Source organism: Capra hircus, chromosome 10 (genome assembly GCF_001704415.2).
Source record: "Capra hircus breed San Clemente chromosome 10, ASM170441v1, whole genome shotgun sequence".
Lineage (NCBI taxonomy): Eukaryota > Metazoa > Chordata > Mammalia > Artiodactyla > Bovidae > Capra > Capra hircus.
Window position 1 is genome coordinate 17,049,266 of NC_030817.1, and position 21,973 is coordinate 17,071,238.

Sequence of the window (21,973 nt, forward strand, 5' to 3'; positions counted from 1 at the left end):
ACCATCAGGTATCACATATAAAAACAGGAAAAAGGAAATACCCACCTAGCTTTGCCTCAGATGTGTCCATCTCCCATTTGCTTTTCGGAATGTAACCCTAAATCGTACACAGAGAGAAGCTCGAAGGGTTAGAAAGAGACACATACATGCATATCACTTTTGAATTGGAAAAGCATTACAACTGGGAATGGATTCACTTTCCACTATTTATAAATATATCCTTAGGGAAAACAGTCTCATTATCTCTGAAGAAACTGAATTACCAAATTCACGAACTTCACTACCCAGATTTTAGGACAGGCACTTTAGAATAGTATCATGGAGGCGCTCTGAGGCAACTACAGTTCAGGACACACAACTGTAGTCTGAAAAACAGCTGTATAGCAAATACAGTAAGAATGTATGGTAGTTACTATGCTAAATAATATCATTCAGAATAGCAGAGAACTTATCATACTAGCCAAGTTATTTCTAAATACAATTGCTATTATCAAGTGATAGTAGCCATGAGGTCCAAGGAGTATTCTTCAAGATAGTTACTTTGTATTCCAGTGTAATTTTAGATACTCAGAAGAAAGGAGGAAACTGGGTATCACTGAACACAATTATTAAGTTCAATCTCATTTTAAAATGATTCAATCCATTTACCAGTTAGATCTTACAAAGACTAATTTTACTGAATCTATTTCAGAGTATTACTTTTTCATCAACTGGAAGCTAGATTATTATTTCTGATGTTTTTTTAAAAATTACACGTTTTCTATTATATAAAAAACCAGAAATCTCCACAGGCAATTTATGTCTTATTTAGTAAAATAACTGAGTGGTTTATTTCAAAGTCCTATAAAGATTTGCAAATTTCCCAACGTACCTATTTAACTATGCAGTAAAACCTTTCCGTTTATTTGCCTAGCAAATGTATGCCTTTTCCATATAATTCACTGATTTATAATTAATTTCCATATAATTCACTGAAGTTAAACAGGTTTCACTTCATTTGGACTGTGTTCTTCTGTATTAGATCTTTACATACAGAACTTTAATATTAGGACTTATTATATAGGACAGATTCATCAAAGGTGTCAGCATCTTCTTTTAAGAATTAATGTATCTTTCTACTGTTGGGAATGCTGAAGTTCACAGAATACACTGACACACAGGTAAAGTTGGAAAGTATGTTGAACAGTTCATGACAACAGCTTCTGTGTAAGAGTTTACTAGAGCATTATCAATCTTCCAGGAAATCCAACAGGTTTTATACATTTGTAGTCTTTAAGCCAAACTAATAATTCAACTTCAACTAATTAGCTAGTAGTTCAGATTATAAATTATATTATCTTTTCCAAATACATTTTCAATAACAAATGAAGACAAAGGTTGAAGTGATGGTGCTAAAAGTTTGGTACTGATGGAATCTGTACTGTTATATCTCAAAAATCATCTAAAAACCGTAAGTGTCACTAGAATAATATATTTAAAAATTCTGAGTCATATCTACAAGGTCCACTGAGGCATTAAAGAAGACAAAATATCATACCAACGATCCCCCCAAAGGAGTCTCTTGACCAAGAAAAGTATGGATTTCACACAGCTGTAGTAATCAGTACAGAGCAGAAAACAAAGTTGAGTGAAGATTCCATTAAAATGGTCTGAATGACAGGAGACTTGCTCTTAACCCTTTTATTAAAATTTTCCAAGAATCTTTTACTCCTGGAATAGAACCCAACAACAGGAGATCTGGATTCTGCATTTTGAAAAAAGGTTAAGAGAAGTTTTATTACATAAAGGTTAAGTAAAATGAGTATGTTAAGCTCTCCCTGCTGGAACTACCCTTTTCTTCCTTAAAACTTAAAATCATCTTCTCACTCTATGGAACATTAGGTTACTTGGAAATAAAAGAGATAGTTCAGCAGGGTAGAGTTCTAAAGTTTCAATGCCATGTTTCTGGTGAAAAAATATTGTATTACAGTGTGTTTCACTTTAAAAAATAATAGTACATTCAATTGAAAGTTCCAAGTTTTGACCTACACCTAAGTAAGTCAGATGTTATGAACCATATCCTGAACTGAAATCTCTACAAAGGAAGACAGAGTTTCAGAGAGCTGACATTATAGGTTTCTCATATGATGGCTTTCTAGTATGCACGCTGCAAGTAACTAAACTTGTCATTAGCCATATTCCAGGACAGCGTGGACCTTTAAGTGAATTTCCTACCTACACCTTAGATCATGTATGTTAAAATACAATCTAATTAAATAAAAAGACTTTGTTTAAAGGAAAAAAAAAACATACTGAGACTCAAATGCCATTAACTTTAAAGCTTATTTTTTAATCCACATACGAAATCTAGGAATGTAGAGGTTGACACCATCTCTATGCAAACACACAGTTTCTATCCAGAGTCCTCTATAACACACATGGGGCGATGAAACCACTTCTTAGCATGTATTCTCTAGGGGGAGGAATCAGGGTTCTCACTTTGTACATTTTCAGAAGAATATGAAAAGCAACTTTAGCAAGGGCTGAAGTATTAAATAAAACAAATAATATTTCGAATTAAAAAAGCAACACTATTTCAAGGCATTGCTAATCTCTGTACCGCATTAGCAAACACTGAAAATAACATAAGTCTGGAAGTCACATACTCTTGAATGACAGGGTAAGGCAGACATCACAACAGAGGTGTGATCAAAAGCATTTACAGTAGGTACACGGGAACTCTGAATTCACACTTACGTAAGCCTTTAATTAGCCTAAGCAAAATGCATTGCCTACACAGTCAAATCATTTTCACCACCACTTAATAGGATAAAATGCAGAAGAACAAATCCGGGAGTCAGTGGCAACCCTCTGCCTCCTCATTCAGTAAGTTCTTCTGCCTCAGTTTATAGAAACTCAGTTATGAGCTCTTATAGCAAAGAAGAGACAATTATGCGTAAGTTAGATAGGTTGTACCATGTATTTGCTGGAATGTAAAAATGCTCTTTCATATGTAACTGATTTTCTTAAAAAGTATATTCCCCTAGAGCCACCCACAAATAGTTGAGTGAATACAAGGGTACGTTTCTTAGCATTCTTAAAATTTTCTTGTTAACACAGTAGAGGGTTCTTTTCCTTTGGTCGGGGTAAAAATAAAAAGTATCCAAAAGTCTCCGTGAAGATGATTCTGGAAACTTTTACCATTAAGGTGTATATCAACAATAGTAATCTGACCACAGAGATGAATTTAAACCCTTAAGAATTTTAATAAAGAGACACTTTGTTCAAAGTGGTTGTTCTGTCTCCTACCAGTTCGCTTTCCTCTTCCTCTGCATCTTTCTTTTCATCCTTCTGTTCTTCAATATTTGCATCAAAATCTTCCATCTCCACCTACACCACCACAATAATCACACACAAAATAGGCTGAGTTAACATTCAGGAAAACGTTGAGTCCCTCACTGAGATCTGAAATGAGCACAGTTGCCCAGAGCAAGATGCACAGACTCGCTGTTACATACTAAGAAATTTCTAATACCCTAAACTTTGAAACAGAACTGACAGACAAGATGATATTCCTGCCTTTCATTTTCCTGGGGTATCTATCTGTATAATTCCCTGTGAAGTTGAATATAATGATCTAAGTTGATGGTTATCTGTTTTGAATGGCTATAGATTACTAGGATTTCTTTTGAAAACCTTTAGCAAGTATTTTTTCAATCACGTAAAACATGTATAATTCAAATCTCAAAATGTCAGAAAGGGTATAGTATGAAGTCAGGATGAGAGCTTGGCCCAGAATAGCAGCAATGCAAATAGAGAGTAGATAGACTACAGAAGTATTTATCAGATGAAACTGACAAAATTTATAGACTGTATAGACTGACTACATGGTGAAGGGATAGAGTCAAACAGCGGTATAAAGGGAGTCAAAAATAATGGAGAGTAAAAGAGTCAGGGTTTCAGCAACTAAGTGATTGATGGGTCTTGTTACTAAATAAGAGATTATTAGAAGAGGAACAGGTTTGGATGAATTACACATTGAATAGGTTGAGTTTGAGGTATTTTAAGGTTAATAGCAATACATATCTCTTGGTACAAAATTAAAGAATAATAGCAGAATTGTAAAACTCACCCACAACCTCTCCGCTCAGATATAATTACTGTTAACATACTGATAAAATTCATTCCAAGCTTTACAATTCAATATTAAGGGCATATAAGAGGCAATTCAAGGTACCAGAAAGACTCTCTACACAGAATGTGCAGACTGAAAGCAGAGCCTGGGACACAGCCCTTAAGAATTCCAACATTTGAAGACTGGGTAGCAAGAGAAGCCAGGAAAGGAGACTTGCATCATGACCTGAGACGCAAGAAGAGAATCAGGAGAGGACAGACTCACAGAAGCTGAGAAAAAACGTCTGCAAGAAGGTGGACACAGTCACATGTGGCTGCCAACAGGAGAAGTGAGAATTGTTCCTTGTCATGGAACTCTCTGGTGAGAGTCTCTAGAGAATGGCTGGGACAGGAGCCAGAAGGAAATGGGTTGACGAGTGGCAAAGGAGGCAAAAACACATAAAAACACAGTGGAAACACTGAGTACCGATAACTCTCAATCACAGGAAGAAGTCAAATAAAGCAGAGGTATATAACTGATTAAAAGAGAAAGATCGCGCCTTTTCCATGATAAAGATTTATTTCTACCAAACAAATGATTGATTTAGATAAGAATTATCAATCTATGAGAATCTGTCAGGGAACAGGATATTAACAGTTTCAAAGTATCTCCCTACAGATCACTTATTACAAAGAGAAAAATGTAGGAAACTTTGAGGATATCACCAAAACCAAGTGATCAACATTTTAATCAACAATAATAAAATAAGTTGACATCATATGACTCCTGATATGATGCACTAAGAACATGTCACTTATGTAGCATTCCTGCTAACATTTAACCTAAAGCTAATCATGACAACCCACAATGATGGGAGCTAACAAAACAGTTAACTGACCAATATGCTTCAAGATTTCTTTGTCTTTCATGACAGTGACATAGCTGAGAAACCATTTTTTCTGTTAAAGGACTAGATCCTGGATTTTAAGAAACTGCTATAAAGCACATTACAGAAACAACTGGTGAAATATGAATATGGACTGTACATGAAAGAATTTAGGAAATTTATATTACCTAATACGGGATCTTATCAAATGTTAAATTTCTTGAATTTGATAACTGAGATTTCTACTTCTGTAAGAGAATGCCCTTGCTCTTGGGAGGTATCTTCTGAAATACTTAGGGGATAAAGGGTTTATGAGGTCTGCATTTTTATTCTCAAATGGTTTCATAGTAATAGGAATAGTACTAACAGTAACAAGAAGAAGAAACAAGAAATCTAATAGAGAAAAATGTGACAAAATATTAACAATCAGTGAATCTCAATGAAAGTCATGCAGGTGTTCTTATACTAATCATGCAGCTTTTCTGTAATTTAAAATTTTTTCAAAGTAAAAATGGTGGAGAAAAAGGTGGCTTCTGCACTGCTTTCAAGCCAAAGGACACTCACCTCTTCAATAGCGGCATCTTGCAACAAAGAACGAATGTCCAGACGCATCATATGACGAGGTGCAGCTTCCCAGTGATCAGCCATCTAATTGAGAGATTCAGGAGCTCAAGTTATCTCTGGAAGCTACTCAAGGAAAGACCAGGAGACCATGCTATGCCCTCTATGTTTTCTTAAAAAATAATAATAATCAAATAATAATAATAATAATAATCACCTTATTTATTTCTTTAAGCTTTCGTCCATGAATATTCCTCTTGCCACAAGTCTGGTTATCTGCACTCATTTCAGCCAAATACACCTAAGAAGAAACGAATATTGATTAAGCAAACAAATGCAAGACTTACCTGATAACACAAATACTCTAAAGTTCTTTAAATCTATACCTCAAATCCCTTGGTTTTCGCTGCACTCCAAAACTGGTCGAAATGTCTAACTCTGTCATTGATGGCATCCAGGATGATGAAAGGGAAAAAGCCATCATCCAGAGTCTTTTTGAAAGTTTTGAACATGCTGGTACGGTAGGTTTCCTCCATCTCAGCTTCATATTCATATTCCATTACCTAAGATCCCCACAAAAGAGATACAGAGTTAGCAAAAGCAGGAATCACATTACATCTCTTCCCTAGTTACCATTTGGATAAAGATAACTTTCCTTCTTTCTCAGGTGTAGTCTTTTCCTTCACACCTGAGCACTGAAGTTTGTGTTCAAAAAAGTCAATAATTTCTCTCTGAACATGCTTTCAATACTATTTATGAATTAGGATGTAATCTGAGAGGAATATAGCATACCTTCTTTTTCACTTTCTTTCCAGAATCTGGATCTTTTTCTTCTTTTTCTACTTCAGTGATAAAGTAGTCATCCAGGCTTAGAACTCTGGGTGCAGGTCCTCCAAATTCTACCTCCTTATCCTAAGTATCAGATATTCAAGAAAGTTAAAGAGAATTTATGGAATAAATTAATAAATGTGCACAAAGTTTTTTCTTATGGCTAAATACCACACAATCTTCTTGTGGTTTCAAATCAAGCTGGGGCAAAAGTATCTGCCTAAGCAGATCAAAATGAGACAGCACCCACCTGGGCCAACTAGAGTGGATCAAACAGGAAATACCTGTATCAACATCACGTTGCTTGTTAAGAAGGCAAAAGGCTAACAAGCAAGTGATGCTTTCACTTTTCCATACTCACTCGAATAAGTTTTGCAACATGTGTCTTTCCACTGCCTGGCAATCCTCGCATTATAACAACAATCTGAAACACAATTAAGGAAAAAAAATCACTTAGTTTTTTTTTTTTCCACAATGAATTGATCTTAGAGTTAACAATGACCTAATATTCTCCAGGAGAGACCATACCATAGGCCATGAAATAAACCTTAACACATTTGAGAGGACAGGAATTATACAAAGCATATCCCTGGCCACAATGGAAAGAAATTTAAAAGTTTGGGAAAATGTAAAAATGAAACACCATACTCTTAAATAACCAATAGATCAAAGAAGAAATAAAAACAAAAATCAGAAAATACTTTGAGATTAATAAAAATGAAGACACAACATAAGAAAATGGAAGAACAAACTAAATGTACTAACAAACGTTTAGTACTAACAAACTAAACGTAAAGCAAGAAGGAAGGAAATAACATTAGAGCAGAGGTTATTAAAATAGAGAACAGAAAATTAAAGAAAAATCAATGGAACCAAAAGGTGGTTCTCTGAAAAGAGCAACAAAATTGACAAACTTTTAGCTAAACTAAGAAAAAAGAGATAGGATTACTAGAATCAGAAAAAAAGAGAGGACATGAGTGCCAACCTTACACAAATTTTAAAAGGGTTATAAAGGACTACTATGAAACTGCATACCAACAAACTAGATAACTCAGAAAAAACGGACAAATTCTTAAGAGAGACACAAGCTACTGAAATGGTCTCAAGAAGAATAGATAACCTGAACAAACTTATGACAAGTGAAGAGACATAATTAGTAGTAAAAAACTGCCAACAAGAAACACCCAGGTTCCTCACTGAATTCCAACAAACATTTAAAGAAAATTACCAACTCTTCAAAAACACTTTCAGAAAAAAAAAAAAAGAATAAGAAAGAACAATTCCCAATTTATTTTATGAGGCCAGTATTTCAAACCAGCATATAGTCTGATACCAAAACCAGACGAAGACATCACAAGAAAATTTGGTATCTCTTATGAATATGGATATAAAACTTCACAACAAAGTATTACCAAATTGAATCCAGCTACATATAAAAAGAATTAAACAACATGACCAAGTAGGATTTATCCCAGAGATACCAATTAATATCTAAAATCTGTTAATGTAATAATACATTATATCAATACAATAAAAAACAAAAAAATCTCAATGCAGAGAAAGCGTTTAACAAAATCCAACATCCTTTCCTGATAAGAACATTTACCAAATTAGAAATGAAAGGGAACCTCCTTAACTCGATAAAGGACATCAAACGAAAATGCACAGCTGGCACAGTACTTAATGGTGAAAGACTGAAAGTTTTCTTTCTAAGTTCAGGAATAAAACAAGGATGCCCACTCCCATCACATCGATTCAACACTGAACAACTAGGCAAGAAAAGAAAAGAGGCATCCAGACTGAAAAGTAAGAAGTAAAACTATCTCCATCTGCAAGATGATATCATCTCACATACAGGAAAACTTCCAAGGAATCCACTAAAAGTCTATTAGAACCAATAAATGAGTTCAGCAATGTGGAGCAATATACAATCAATATACAAAAACCAACTATTTCAATACAGCTGAGCAAGCCAGGAATGGAATTAAGCCATCCATATCTCTTTTTTCTTGATGGCCCTGCTGTGTGGCTTACAGGACCTCATTTCCCCAACCAGGGACTGAACCTGCGCCACAGCAGTCAAAAGCACTGAATTCTAACCACGGGGCACTTGAGCCATCTACACCAATAACAACATTACACATGAATGGATTTAAGCAATCCAATTAAGAAGCAAAATTATCAGACTGCTAAAAAACATGATCTAAACTATATGCTGTCTAGAAGGAACATGTCTCAGACTGAAAGACACAAATAGATTGAAATTAAAAGGATGGAAAAAGGTATCAGCAACCACAGGAAAGCTGGAGTAACTATACCAATAACAGATGAAACAGACTTTAAAACAGTGACATACATACATACATGGGGTCAAACCTCTGATAGAAATCCCAGTATCAGTTTATTTAAATGGAATCTAATTATTTTGCAATACAGGGAAAATGTAAGAATGTGTATATATATATATGGAGGTCACCAGGAAAGTAAGTCTAAACTAATCAAATTCTCCTAATTCTTCCTTTTAAGTTCCACATGCCATGAGACCAAATCCTCTTTCCCCTTCTTCAAAGTGCAATTAATTGAGTTCTTCTTATTTTCTATAATTTAACACTTTAAAAAAAATGTTTAATTAGGGAATAGTCAACACTTTCTTTTTGCCAAGCAATTAAGCTCTAATTTCTTAGATTCTAAAGGGTAGGCAGTTTATGAGAAATGATGATTTGGAGATGGCAAGATGCCCTGAATCTGATATTAATACTATGTCACACATGGAGACAACCTAAATGTTCACTGATGAATGAATGGATAAAGAAGATACACACATACAACACAATACTACTCAGCTATAAAAAAGAATGAAATAATGCCTAGATGGACCTGGAGATGGACCATCTCTAGGATGGACCTAGAGATTATTACTAAGTGGAGTAAGTCAGAAATAGAAAGACAAATACCATTATTATATGACTTATGTGTGGAATCAAAAATATGACACAAATGAATTTATCTACAGCACAGAAACAGACACACATACATAGAGAACAGAACTGTGGTTGCCAAGGTGGGGAATGGGGGAGGATAGACTGAAGCTTGGGATTAGCAGATGCAAACTATTATATATAGACTAGATAACACTAAGGTCCTACCTACTGTATAGCACAGAGGACTATGTTCAATATCCTGTGATTAAACCATAATGGAAAAGCATATGAAAATATATATCTATACATGTAACTGAATCATTTTGCTATACAGAAGAAATTAACACAACCTTGCATATCAACTATACTCCAATAAAATAAGTTAAAAAAAAAACAAAAAACACCAAACTACCATGTCATGGAAAAGTACAGAAATTCTGTTCAGGATACTAAAAAGATCTCTTATCAGCTTCTGATTTGCAATAAAACTAGTCAACCACACAGGACTCACCCTCTCAGGTCTGCTCTCTCGGCCAGGTGGTTTCAAAATATCATCCACATTCTTAGATTCAGGTTTCTTCTCAACCCGTGGAGCTGGAGGTGGCTGGTGGCTTATTGAAGGAGCTGGCAGGGGCATTCGCTCTTCTGGGTAACTTCTTCGTTCTCCTAGAATGCCAGTGGATGAACAAGATTACTATTTATACAGTAATTATTTAACATTTTAATGCTCTCCACTCCTCCTAATATATATATGTTAATATATATGAGGACGAGTCCAGCTTAGGAAAACTTATTCACATAAACAGGTATGAATTTCTAGTTTACTTAAGTCTAATTTATAACAGTGAAAAACTAAAAGCAATCTAAGTGTTCAAAAATGAGTCATATCTTATTCACTGATGAACTATCATAAAGCCATTAATATAATAGATTTACATATAGAAAAGTGTATACAGTATAATATCAGTGAGAACAAGCACAATAAAGAAACTGCAGACTTTGTCTACAACTTCATTAATATGTATGTGAAGAGAGAATGCGAGGAAATATATAAAATCGCAATGGCTGTGGTATGGTAGGTAGGTGGTGGGATTATAAATGATTTTATTTCTGTCTTCCAAAATTTCTTTAATAATGTAAAAAAGGCAATTTACATTTTATTTCATATGACTCTTTTTGGTGATGATGTTGCCATCTCTGAGAAATCTGTGAGTGTATTTCACTCTGAAAGTTTGAACCCACAGCTACAATCAAAAGCATCTCCTGTAGTTTTCAATTCTCAGCATCTTTTTAGTTAGTAAGGTACTAATCTACCTCCAAACATGGACGGTCCTTCATAGGCTGGTCGGTCAGACTTGCGATCATAGGAAGGCCTATCAAACCCTCCTCTTCTGGATGAGGAATGGTCTTTTTTGTCTCGATATGACTGAGTCCTAGAAAGTTTAACAGGAAGTGCTTTGGTAAATAAAAAACCATTATATCCCCGATTTTCTCTATGGGTAGTTACCATTCATAATCAATATTTATATTTTTATTTTGCTTTTCCATTTAGATCTGCCTTGCATACACACATCCACAGAGCTCACAAATAGCAAAAATTAATTGTCTGCCTATTGACTAAGCAATGATTACAACTCTGTTGACAATACTCTTTCCTTTCTCCATCTCCCATTTAACTCTCTGAAATTCAAGCTTGCAAAACTCAAGAATCGAGTCTCCTAAAAATTGGTACTCTTCCTTCTCCAAATTATATACACACATGCATGAGAAAAATACATCATTTACAAAATTTCCCTTAACTACACTGACTTTTGCTGAACTTAAGTGTATGGTAATTTGCACACGCAGCAAAGATAGTTTTCATGGCATACCTATCATCTCTAGGTCGGCGATCTCTGTCAAATCGATCCCGGTCATAGTCAATAACACCACGATCCCGGTCTCGATCTCTGTGTGTCTCCCGATCCCTTTTGAAATCTCGATGATCTGCCATGACATTGCTCTGACGATCAAAGTAAGGCTCACGATCTCTGTCTCTATCATAACGATCTCGTTGGCCTGCATGCTCTGCAAAAACAATTAAAGTTAAGAACTACATCCCTTTTCTCCTGAAATAAAAGCAGAAAAATACAAATCTAAATTTAGAACTAGTATAAATTGCTGCCCTAAATTCAACTTATGAATCCTTTAGCTATATTAAAGGGAGGCCCAGATAATCTTACCAAAAGGAAAATCATATGATAAATAGGTCCAAAAAGGTTTAAAAATACTTATCTCCCTGGGACCTCTACCTGTTTCAAAAGTTGATCTTTCAGGTAGTGGATCTGGACGCAGAGTTATTCTTTCTCCATAGGGTATCTGTTCAACTTTATTAGTGGATATGTCTGGTAAACAAAAATAAGGATAAAAACACCGTAAGAGTGAAGCTTAAGGAAGCCAAAGTTGAAGCGAACAATTCCTCTAGAATCCTAAATACAAGTTTGCCATTTTTACCTACCTCGGCCATGGCCATAATCAACAGTCTGCTGCACTGGTGGTGGTTTGGACATGGGTGGCATACCCATAGGCATTGGGCCAGGAGGAGGGATGGAAGGGTGAACAGGTGGGGGTGGTAACACTGGAGCAGATGGAATTGCTGCAGGTTCAGATTTAAATTCCGAATTCAGTCCCTGCTCATCATTGGTATCCCAGAGGCCATAGAAAGAATCCTCATCCCAGCGTTCTTGTTCCGCAGCTGAAGTTTGTGGCTTTATCACTGGAGGAGGAGGTGGTGGCGGAGGAGGAGGGGGTGGTGGTGGCGGTATTGGGATAGGTGGCCTGGTCACAGGAACAGATGATCTTGCTGGTGGAGCAGGAGGTCTTACAATTGAACCTGGTGGCTTACCCATAGGAGGTGGTGGTCTGTAGGACCCTGGAGGCTGGAGAACAGGGTAAATGGCTTAATGAGTGAGCATACCATCATATGTTCACATATCAGCAGAAATCTGGTTCTTACTCCATTGAAGTTATTCAAACTTCAAAACTTTCTGTACTTTAAAATACACCATCAGGGAGACAATATATACAAATCACATATCTGATAAAGGACTTGTATTGAGAATATAAAAATCTTTTAAAAGACAATAAAAAAATATGGCCATAAGATTTGCATACATTTTTCCAAAGAAGATGTATAAATGGCCAATACACCCATGAAAATATGCTTAACATCATTAGTCATTAGAGAAATGCAAATTAAAACCACAATAAAGTAAGATTTCATACCCAATACAATGGCTATAATTGATAAAACTGGCAATAACAAATGATGGCGAGGATGTAAAGAAACACAAAGACTCTTAGGACTTACAGTTAGAATGTAAAATGGTGCAGCCATTTTGGAAAATGTAGATTAGCTGTTGCCTGGGACCTGGGGTAGGAACGAGGATTAACTGCAGACTAGCACAAGGGATCTTACTGGGGTGATGAAAATGTTATACAACTGGATTATGGTGATGGCTGTACAACTTAGTAAATTTACTAAATATCACTGAATTACACACTTTAAAATGGACAAATTAGATGTATGTAAATTATACCTCAATTAGGTTGGTTTAAAAAAGGGAAGAAAAAAAAAACTGTCCTCAAAACTATTACCTCCTCCCTCCCTCTGCAATGAACCACCCTCTTTTTCTTCTTCCAGAAAATTTAGGGTGGTAGTCAATTTGAATTGGCTGACCTCAAACCTACTAAATTTCTGTGAGAGAGGTTCTGGCATTGGTTTAAAACAAACAAAACAAAACCTCCATGTGTAATTCTCACGTTCACCACTTCATTTAAGAATCTCTGCTATAAACTCTCTCCACTCTAGTGACCTATCTCCTCCACAAAAATGGTGAACTTCCAGTGAGAGAAACAAATTCTAGCTGGCTCCCTCACTTCTATCCAGTTCATCTGGTTGACAACAGCTGTCTGCAGCAACACACGACATCAGTGACGGGAGACGACAAGACAAAGAAACCAAACGGACATTGAGTATTCTCTCTGACAAGCACCGGATGTCAACTGAAATGTGTATTATGGCAACAGCAGAATCTCTGGGCAGATACGTCCTATCTACTTAATACTGAAACCCAATTGTCAAATTTTATTTTAATCTTTGCAAGTAATCTCTGACTTGAATACTCTTTATCCATTTATTTCTGTGTTTCTGCCTTGTTTGTTCTATTGACAAACACACTGATGGTTACTTCAGGCCTTGAAAGTGAAAGTGAAGTCACTCAGTCGTGTCCGACTCTTTGCGACCCGTGGACTGTAGCCCACCAAGCTTCTCCGTCCATGGGATTCTCCAGGCAAGAATACTGGAGTGGGTTGCCATTTCCTTCTCCAGGGGATCTTCCCGACCCAGGGATCAAACCCACTATCTCATATTGCAGGCAGACGCTTTAACCTCTGCACCACCAGGGAGTCAATAATGCACATTACTTACATATTTACTCATACACAGGCTGGGCTTTAAAAACAAACTTTCTGAGTAGCAAAATTACATTTTGGCTAATATGTTAGGAATATTATTTAACAAGAGGCCAATACAGGCTAGAGTTAAAGACAAATGACTACTACCTAAAGATAAATTTTAGATTATGGCACTTTAAACTGTGTTAGAAAATGCCTTTGTATGACAAAGCTACTGTATCTGGAGCACAGCCGTTCAGACGTGTTGTGCATATCTTAGGAACTCTTTGGACTATAAGTAAAAAGTGTATTCTTTATAGTACCCAGTGATAGCAACACATTTGTGAAAAGCAAAACACCCCTACAGTATTTACATTAGAAAGGATTAATATCTATACCATAAATTCATAAGAAAAACCTGAAGAGTCAAATAGATTTAAAAAATAGGATTTTTTTTTTTACAAGAAATGTAATTAACAAATACTGGAAAATATTCATGTTCACTAATTATCAAAACTACCAAACATATTGTAACATTTTATTAAACTATTCAATCTACCAAAAATATTAAGTATCTGATGTTTGCAAGGCTACAACATAGCTTTAGAGAGCTGTTGGCTACATTACAGGAATCATTAAAAATGTCCTTGTTCTTTAGTCATTAAAAGGATCCACTTTAGGAATTTAAAAGTAGTTTTAAGAAGATAGCTAAAATAAGAATTTGAAGCATAACGCATGGTGGTTTGTAGAAAAAAAGAATGCAGATGTGAGCTTATATATGGAATGGGCAAATAACAAGGCACTACTGCACAGCACAGTCAATATCCTGAGACAAACCGCAACACATTTTAAAATGCATGCATGTAAGTGTATACATATATATACACATACAGACATACATATATATATGAATCACTTTGCTATACAGCAGAAATTAACATTGTAAACCAACTCTACTTCAATTAGAAAATACTGAAACTATTATGAATTTGATACAAACACATTCATTAACATTGCATTAATAAAAGTAAAAGATTAGAAACAAAGGTCTAACAGAAACAGAATAGTTTTAATAAACTGTTATGCATCAAAAATATAAAGCATGTAGCAAAACATTAAAATGTTTCTGATTTATCAAGTAAATAAAGTAGAAATGTGGATTTATAATCTAGAGCTTCTACTGTTTGCTAAGAAATACAAAGATAAAAGACATAGTTCCTATCCTTATGAAGAACAGGCAAAATAAGATAGAAGGCAAGACAGACAAGAAAACAGACAATCAAAATACAGGACGATAAGGGGAAGTGGCAGCCCACTCCAGTGTTCTTGCCTGGAGAATCCCAGGGACGGTGGAGCCTGGTGGGCTGCCGTCTATGGGGTCGCACAGTCGGACACGACTAAAGCCACTTAGCAGCAGCAAGGGTTCTGGCAGAGAACTTAATCACGTGACTCTTTAGCATAACTTCACTGCCTGAAGTGGGGCATGATGTTCTATCCCTTTCCTTAGCTAAGGACTAGGAGTCTGAACAGGTAGGGAGACTAGGAAGCTCACATGAGCAGGGCTCGCAGGGAATCCTTGCATTGTCCAGATGAAGAACAGGACTATCTGAACAAAAAGGATTACCAAGAAAATTTTACAATTTTATGAACACAGAGCCATATACACAGTTCTGATGTGCTTGGTATACTTAAACTGTAAGGGGAAAAGCGTTTCTGTCATGCTTCTGACCATACTCCTAAGATTCTCAAAGGTCCATTATCATTAGTGTTTTTCACTTTTCCAAAATTTTCATTTTTTACAGAGGAAAATTATACTTATTATAAAACAACAACAACAACAACTCAAACGACATACAAACATACAAAGTAAGAACCATTTCATTTTTCTGAGTATATTATTTTCCCATACCGGATATAATCCAGGTCTTGAAGGTGTATTCTGTAATCTTGAATCCTGGGGTGGCAGATGGTCAGGCATTTGAGGCTCAGACCCATAGTCTTTCATCTTTTGAAGCTGTTCTTTCTGTTCTCTGTAAACAAATAAAATTGCCATTGTATTTAAGGCATGTGTTCTCTGTTCCTAAGTAACTATAATTAATATCAAAAAATAAAAAAGGAAACTAAAAACCTTGTTTAAACTCTCTAGAGTACTCATAAAACATCTCCAGGGTAATACTTTTTTGTCTTTACGAGCTAATTTATCAGACATCTACAACCTAAGTTATAGTTATAAGTTACTGAAGATCTAGAAGGGATCAATTCTAGAACCTGCCTCTTTAGTCTGTTTTAGTATCTCACCTACTTGTCACGTTTTTCATTCATCCAACCAAAATCTCTTGCTGATTTTTTTTTTGTTCCATAGTCTTTAGATAAGCGGTTGAAAAATGGTGGTACATGGGCCAAATGTATTTGGATATATATGAACACACAAAAAGGCTTTTTACAATTTGGCTTTCATTAACAGTTTTTAAAAATCTGTGCTAGTTGACACTATTTACAAAGCAAAAAAATACATACTTTTCAATAAAAATTCAAACTTGCAATTTGGAAACACTGGGCCTACACTCCCACATGCCAGCAATCAGCTCAGGGGAGTGGTGGCTGCCAGACTTAGATGAAGCGCTTTGCCACAATCCTCACACTCAGAGTTCTACTGGCCCACTTTCACTCATTTTAGTTACCTGTCCGGTTCTTGTGGGCATTTTAGTTGAAGGCCCCTCTTGTATACGGTGAGAACAACGATTAGCCTATACCTTTAAAAACACCACTTCATGTTCCAAAAGAGTAATTATGTACCTCTTCAAGATTCTCTTTAAATGGCTGGTCAAATTCCTTTCACTTTGTCTTACATCCACAATCAACATATAACAACATCTACCACAACCTCTTCAGACCTTTTACAATTTTCTTCCTACCATTCTGCAAAGTGTAATGACCCAAGTGAACACAAAGGGTCAAGTGTAAGAAAAAGATTACTTTCTGCCTCATGTAACTCATATTATGATTTTCCTGACACAATATGGCTGACTTGTATTCAACTGTGACCACTATTACCCATCACTTCAGATATTGTGTTTAATTATGTGGCCTAGAAAGAGCTTTTTAAAAGGAATGATGAAGTAACTTTTATCCAGCATTTCTATACAAAGCAATAATGGATGAAACGGAAATTTCAAAAAGGAAAGAAACCTTGATAGCTGAGTAACATCAATCTGCTTAGTGTTCTCCATAAACAAAAAGACTTTAGAGTTGGACAGACTTCAAATTCTAGGTTTACCAATTCTAATAGCCAAGTGGTACTCTCTTGAGTCTTAGTGAAGCGAGAATACTACTAATCTTTGCAGTCCTTTGAGATAAGGATTTGAAATAGGAGGATTGAGACGGTAACATAGTAAATTATCAGCACAGTGCCCGCACACAGTAGGTGTTAAAGGTATCCATAATTTAAAAGGGAAAATAGTAGTAGCTAAGTGTTCCATAACATGCTTTCTACATCTCCATGAGCAATCTGGAAAAGTCAAATCCCTTAAAGCGTATCTTCTGTAGACCACAGAAAACACAGAAATTTGTTGTGTTGCCTGAGGCATCTGATCTTTCATTTTATATGTATTTTTCCTCATTATACTTTCCCAGTTATAAAGCTTCAGCTATAATTTTAATTGTCATAATCCACAAATATAGACCAGAATTGAAAAATGAAAGAAACAATATACTGGAATATACGAAAAACTAACCATTAATTTATTTTTGCAAAAATTTGCTAATTCCTAAGAAATTATTCAAAAAGTAATTTCTCATTGTAATCTGTCAGTGACTCCTAAATTCTTCTCTCAAGATATAGTTCGTATAAGGATTACATGAATCAATACATACAAAGCACTTAGTACAGTCCCTGGTATATAGCAAATGTGCAATAAATGTTAACCTTTATTATTACTGCTACTGATGGGAAGTGTTATGTAGGTACCTACATATAGGTGATTATAAATCAAGAAATCTAAATTCTATTCTCCATTTCACAAAGAATAAATCTGATTATATAGCAACAAGTAACAACTTCAAGCAGAGATAGCTGCTTCTGGTTATAATGAAAGATAAAACATTTCCAAAAGAAAGAATCAATGGTTAGACAAATCTGAGGCTGCTTCCAGGTAAACCATTCTTAGCTTCAAGAGAAAAATATAAATCTTTCCACCACTTTCCAAAGTTATACCAAAGATTAGTGAATATGAAGTCTATCAGATCTAGTAACAAAGAGGGGGGAATAAAGGATTATACATATGAGCTCTGTGAAACCCAGAGTACTAGAAAGTTGAAGTCTGAACTTGACATAATCACAGGTATGACATGTTAGCAACATATCTATAAAAGTCAAGAATGGCTACCAAATTTTCATTTTTCAGGACATAAGTTTATAATTAACACAGTTCCTAAATAGCCATCCTACCCTAAAACGGCACTCAATGACTAGAAATTAAAATTATGTGGTAAGAACTTCAAGTAAAATGATTCCATTTAAATATATCACATCATCGTTTTAAAAAGAGAAGTATGCATGTGGCTTGTTCTAGAAGAAATGATCTTAAGAAGTCAACTTACCGAAGCATTTTCAGCTCTTGTGCAGCTTTCAGAATGATTTCATGCTGCCTCTGACTGAGAACCATTACCCCTCCAAGGCCTTGGTCAGAGTCTAAGTTTGCATCCGACCCCATCATTTCAGAAGAATGATGTGAGGGCATATGTTCCGCCATGGGGGAATGTCTATCCACATCAGATGGGTACCATCTGTCTGACAATCGTTCTCTTTCCCAGTCCATTCTGTCAGGAATATAATCTCGCTTTTCCCGCCAGGTATCTCCTCTTTCTGGATACTCTCGGATCCTCAACTCACCCCTATCACGGAAATCTCGGTCATACCCATGGTCTCGGTTTCTTTCTTCTCTCCATCTATCATCCCGGTATCTATCCATAGGTGGGAGAGGCGGGAGGGGTGGTAAAGGTGGAAGAGACGGAATATCTCGTTCACGAAACTGCGACTCTTGTTCATCCAGTGGTCTCCCATAATCTCTGTCCCACTCATTATCCAAATTTCTATCAAACATATCCATGGGTCTTCCGATGCGGTCCACATCCCTGTCCATGTCCCTGTCCATTTCCCTGTTGTAGTCCTCGTCCATATCCTGATCTCTCTCCCAATCATCCCACCACGGGCCTCGTCTATCTCCATCATGAGATCGAGATGGGGCTGAAAACCTGTCCTCTCTGTTATACGAATCTAGAGTATCATCTTGATAGTCATGTTCACATTCTCGCCAGTATCTCTCTCTATCCCAATCATCAAGTCTTTCTCGTTCCATTGGAGCACTTCTACCATCTAATGGGAACTCTTCGTGCCCTCTCTCTTCTCCATGGTTCCAAGGAGCCCTAGGAGGCTCATCTCGGTGATACGGATACATCTTTTCCCCACCGTCTCCTGGTTCTGGTCTAAATGGACCTCTGTCGCGACCAAAGTCTGGTCTTCCCAGTCCCCTCTCCCTACCACCAGGCCCTCGAGGCAATCCCCTCTCCCTGCTCCCAGCTCTCCGGGGTGGCACTCTCTCTCTACTCCCCGGTCTTCGAGGGGGTCCTCTCTCCTGACTGCCAGCCCTCCGGGGTGGTCCCCTTTCTCGGCTGCCAGCTCTGCCTCTGTCCTGGCTGCCTTGCAGACCACCTGGCACTTTCTCCCGACTGCTTCCTGGCCTCACCAGCCCTCTGTCCCGGCTGCCTTCTCCTCTGCTCATCTTCTCTCGACTGTCTTCTCTTCTACCCATCATTTTATCACGAAAATCTTCTTGCTTGACCAACCCTGGGCCGTGGCTGATTGCCTGGCCTCGATCTCTACTGACTAGTCCTTTATCCCGTGTGTCTTCCATTCTGCTTTGCCCAGGACCTCTGTAAGATGAGCTGCTGCCTTGATTGCCTTCTAACCTACTGTCTCTGTTATCTGGCCGAGGTAGCCCTTTATCTTGGTTGTTTTCTGAATGGGGCAGACCAATACCCAAAGGTTTAAAATCATTATCTGCAGTTAGTGATGATGATGTTGCTACTGCTGTTCCTCCCTCCATCCCCCCTGTTTTTGAGGGAAAAGTAGATTGAGAAGGTATAGCTTTATTTGCAAGGGGTACAGGCTGAGTAACAGCTTGGGCTTTGTCCATTTGAGTCTCCATACTTTGAGAATCCTGGTCCCAATCAGAAGGCTCTATGGGCCCTTCCGAGACTTCGCTTTTAGGTGGCTCTTGCTGAGAGTCGCTTAGATTCTCATTTGACTGAGCCGCCTTGGCATCCTTTACATCTGCAGCAATGGGAAATGTAGCTGATTGCATTTTAAAATTCTTCTGCTGGTTACTACTGGTGTCTGCTAATGGTTCTTTGTTTCCTGGTTCTGCTTGTGACTTAGGTTGCTGCTGATGTTGCTGTCCAAAAGTTGGTTTGGGGCCTTTCCACTGTGGTCCACTCTGTCGAGGGCTGAGGGATGTATTGGGGGTAATATAGAACTGAGATGCTGGCCCCCGGGGAATCATTCCCCATTTGCTTTTAGTGCCCTCTGCTGGGTGACCTTCATATCTGGGTCTTGGCCCATCGGGGCGATTTCCTTCAAAACGAGGCCCTTTAGGTCTCGGTCCTTCACACCTTGACCCTAAATCCTCAAATCTTCGAGGACCATCAAATCTACAAGTGAAACAAAAGATATTACTCAAGACAGTAAAGCAGAAAAAAAATTTTTTCCATGTAAAAATATTTAAGGCAATCTTGCCTTAGAATTTTTTTTACAAAAATGACTGTTAGTCATTAAACAAATCCTGAGATACCAATATCTTAGAACCATTATGTTTAGGTGGCAGAGCTCAGAAGGTCTTAGGACAAATCTCCTGCAGCAAGTCACTGATATACTGAATTGTTAAAAAGCAATGATTAATATTGTGCCTTAATAGACAGAAAAGTCCATTCATTTCAAACAGGGGGGAAAAAGTCCCATAGCTAATTCTAAGAGTACTTTTAGAGTTAAATTATAACTAAAAACTAAAAGTGAAACAATTAGCAATGTTAACATAGGATGAGTATAAATATTGTTGGAGCTAATATTATCATCCTGACTAACTGACAAAAGTTTAAAAAACAGCAGCCGTGTCTTAAGAGCATGCCCCAACATTTAAAAATCTGGACCAAGATATTCTGCTATGGACCCACTTGTACATTGGATAAATATTTAGCATATATCCTCTGTTAAGTACTATGCTAAATCCAAGAGATACAAGAATAAAATGTGTTCTTTGCCCTCAAAGGGCTTACAACAGAAGACAAAGAATCTAAGTGTAAATAACTGCCACAAGATGCAATGACTAACATCTACCTGCATATAATAAGGACAACAGAGGAGAGAATGGTCAATTCTATGAGAGTGAAGGTGGTGCTGTCCAATAAAGGCTTTCTATAATAGAAGATGCTTTAGTTAACTCTTGAGAAACAAAGTCTCAGAGACCAGGTTAACAGAGAATACTGGAGATGATGCAAGTGGGTGGCAAGGACATCTCAGGCTAAGGAAGTGTTATGAGGAAAAGGAGAGAAACACATACCAGTTTGGAAGTGCAGTCTGGCATGGCTGAAGCAAAGAGGAGACAAAGCCTAGGACAGCCGGGAAAGAAGGAATGGAACAGCAGCACAATGAGAGGCAAGGTAAAGGGACAGGCAAGGGCCGACTCCCAGAAGACCCTGTATACCTCGGCGCCACGGACTACTGGTACTCCTCCAGTACGCATTTCCATTTTCCTACTGTAATTGAACCTCTCCATTTTCAGCAAGACATAAGGATAGCCAGACTAAAGACTCTATTTCCCAAACTCTCTTGCAGGGAGAACTTGCAGCCATGTCTGGCCAATGAGCTGAGAGTGAAAATGATTTACGCATCCGTCTGGGTGGTAAACTTAAAGGGAAGAACACATTCTTCTCTTCATATTCTCTTTTTCATGCTGGCTCTGATACGGTGGTGGGGCATCCTGAACCATGTAGATATGGACCACATAACAAGAGATGGTAAAGTAACAAATGAGAAGCAATCTGGATTCTTGACACTGCAGAGTCACCACGTAAGTCCTAAAAGAGAACAAACCTCCAACTTGTTAAAGCCGTGTGACTTTGGATCTCTGTTATAACAGATGAATCAATTCAGCTGGGTAAGGAGTTAGAGGGCTTCCCAGGTGGCGTGGGTGCTGA

At 37.2% G+C, this 21,973-nt stretch overlaps 1 protein-coding gene across 2 annotated transcripts in view; it reads right to left on the bottom strand.

Annotated features, from left to right (window-relative positions):
• YLPM1 (YLP motif containing 1) overlaps window positions 1-21,973 on the bottom strand; it is a 62,808-nt gene that overhangs the window by 10,945 nt on the left and 29,890 nt on the right. Inside the window, exons 5-18 of one of the 2 annotated variants that reach the window (XM_018053969.1) lie at window positions 18,323-20,431; window positions 15,633-15,753; window positions 11,787-12,207; window positions 11,581-11,673; window positions 11,161-11,356; window positions 10,604-10,722; window positions 9,801-9,955; window positions 6,730-6,792; window positions 6,333-6,452; window positions 5,927-6,103; window positions 5,758-5,841; window positions 5,544-5,627; window positions 3,289-3,369; window positions 46-97 (exon numbers count right to left, since the gene is read on the bottom strand). In XM_018053969.1, coding sequence (XP_017909458.1) covers window positions 46-97; window positions 3,289-3,369; window positions 5,544-5,627; window positions 5,758-5,841; window positions 5,927-6,103; window positions 6,333-6,452; window positions 6,730-6,792; window positions 9,801-9,955; window positions 10,604-10,722; window positions 11,161-11,356; window positions 11,581-11,673; window positions 11,787-12,207; window positions 15,633-15,753; window positions 18,323-20,431 — 3,875 coding nt within the window. The remainder of the gene's footprint in view (window positions 1-45; window positions 98-3,288; window positions 3,370-5,543; window positions 5,628-5,757; window positions 5,842-5,926; window positions 6,104-6,332; window positions 6,453-6,729; window positions 6,793-9,800; window positions 9,956-10,603; window positions 10,723-11,160; window positions 11,357-11,580; window positions 11,674-11,786; window positions 12,208-15,632; window positions 15,754-18,322; window positions 20,432-21,973) is intronic. The other variant, XR_001918644.1, reaches the window with a different exon arrangement.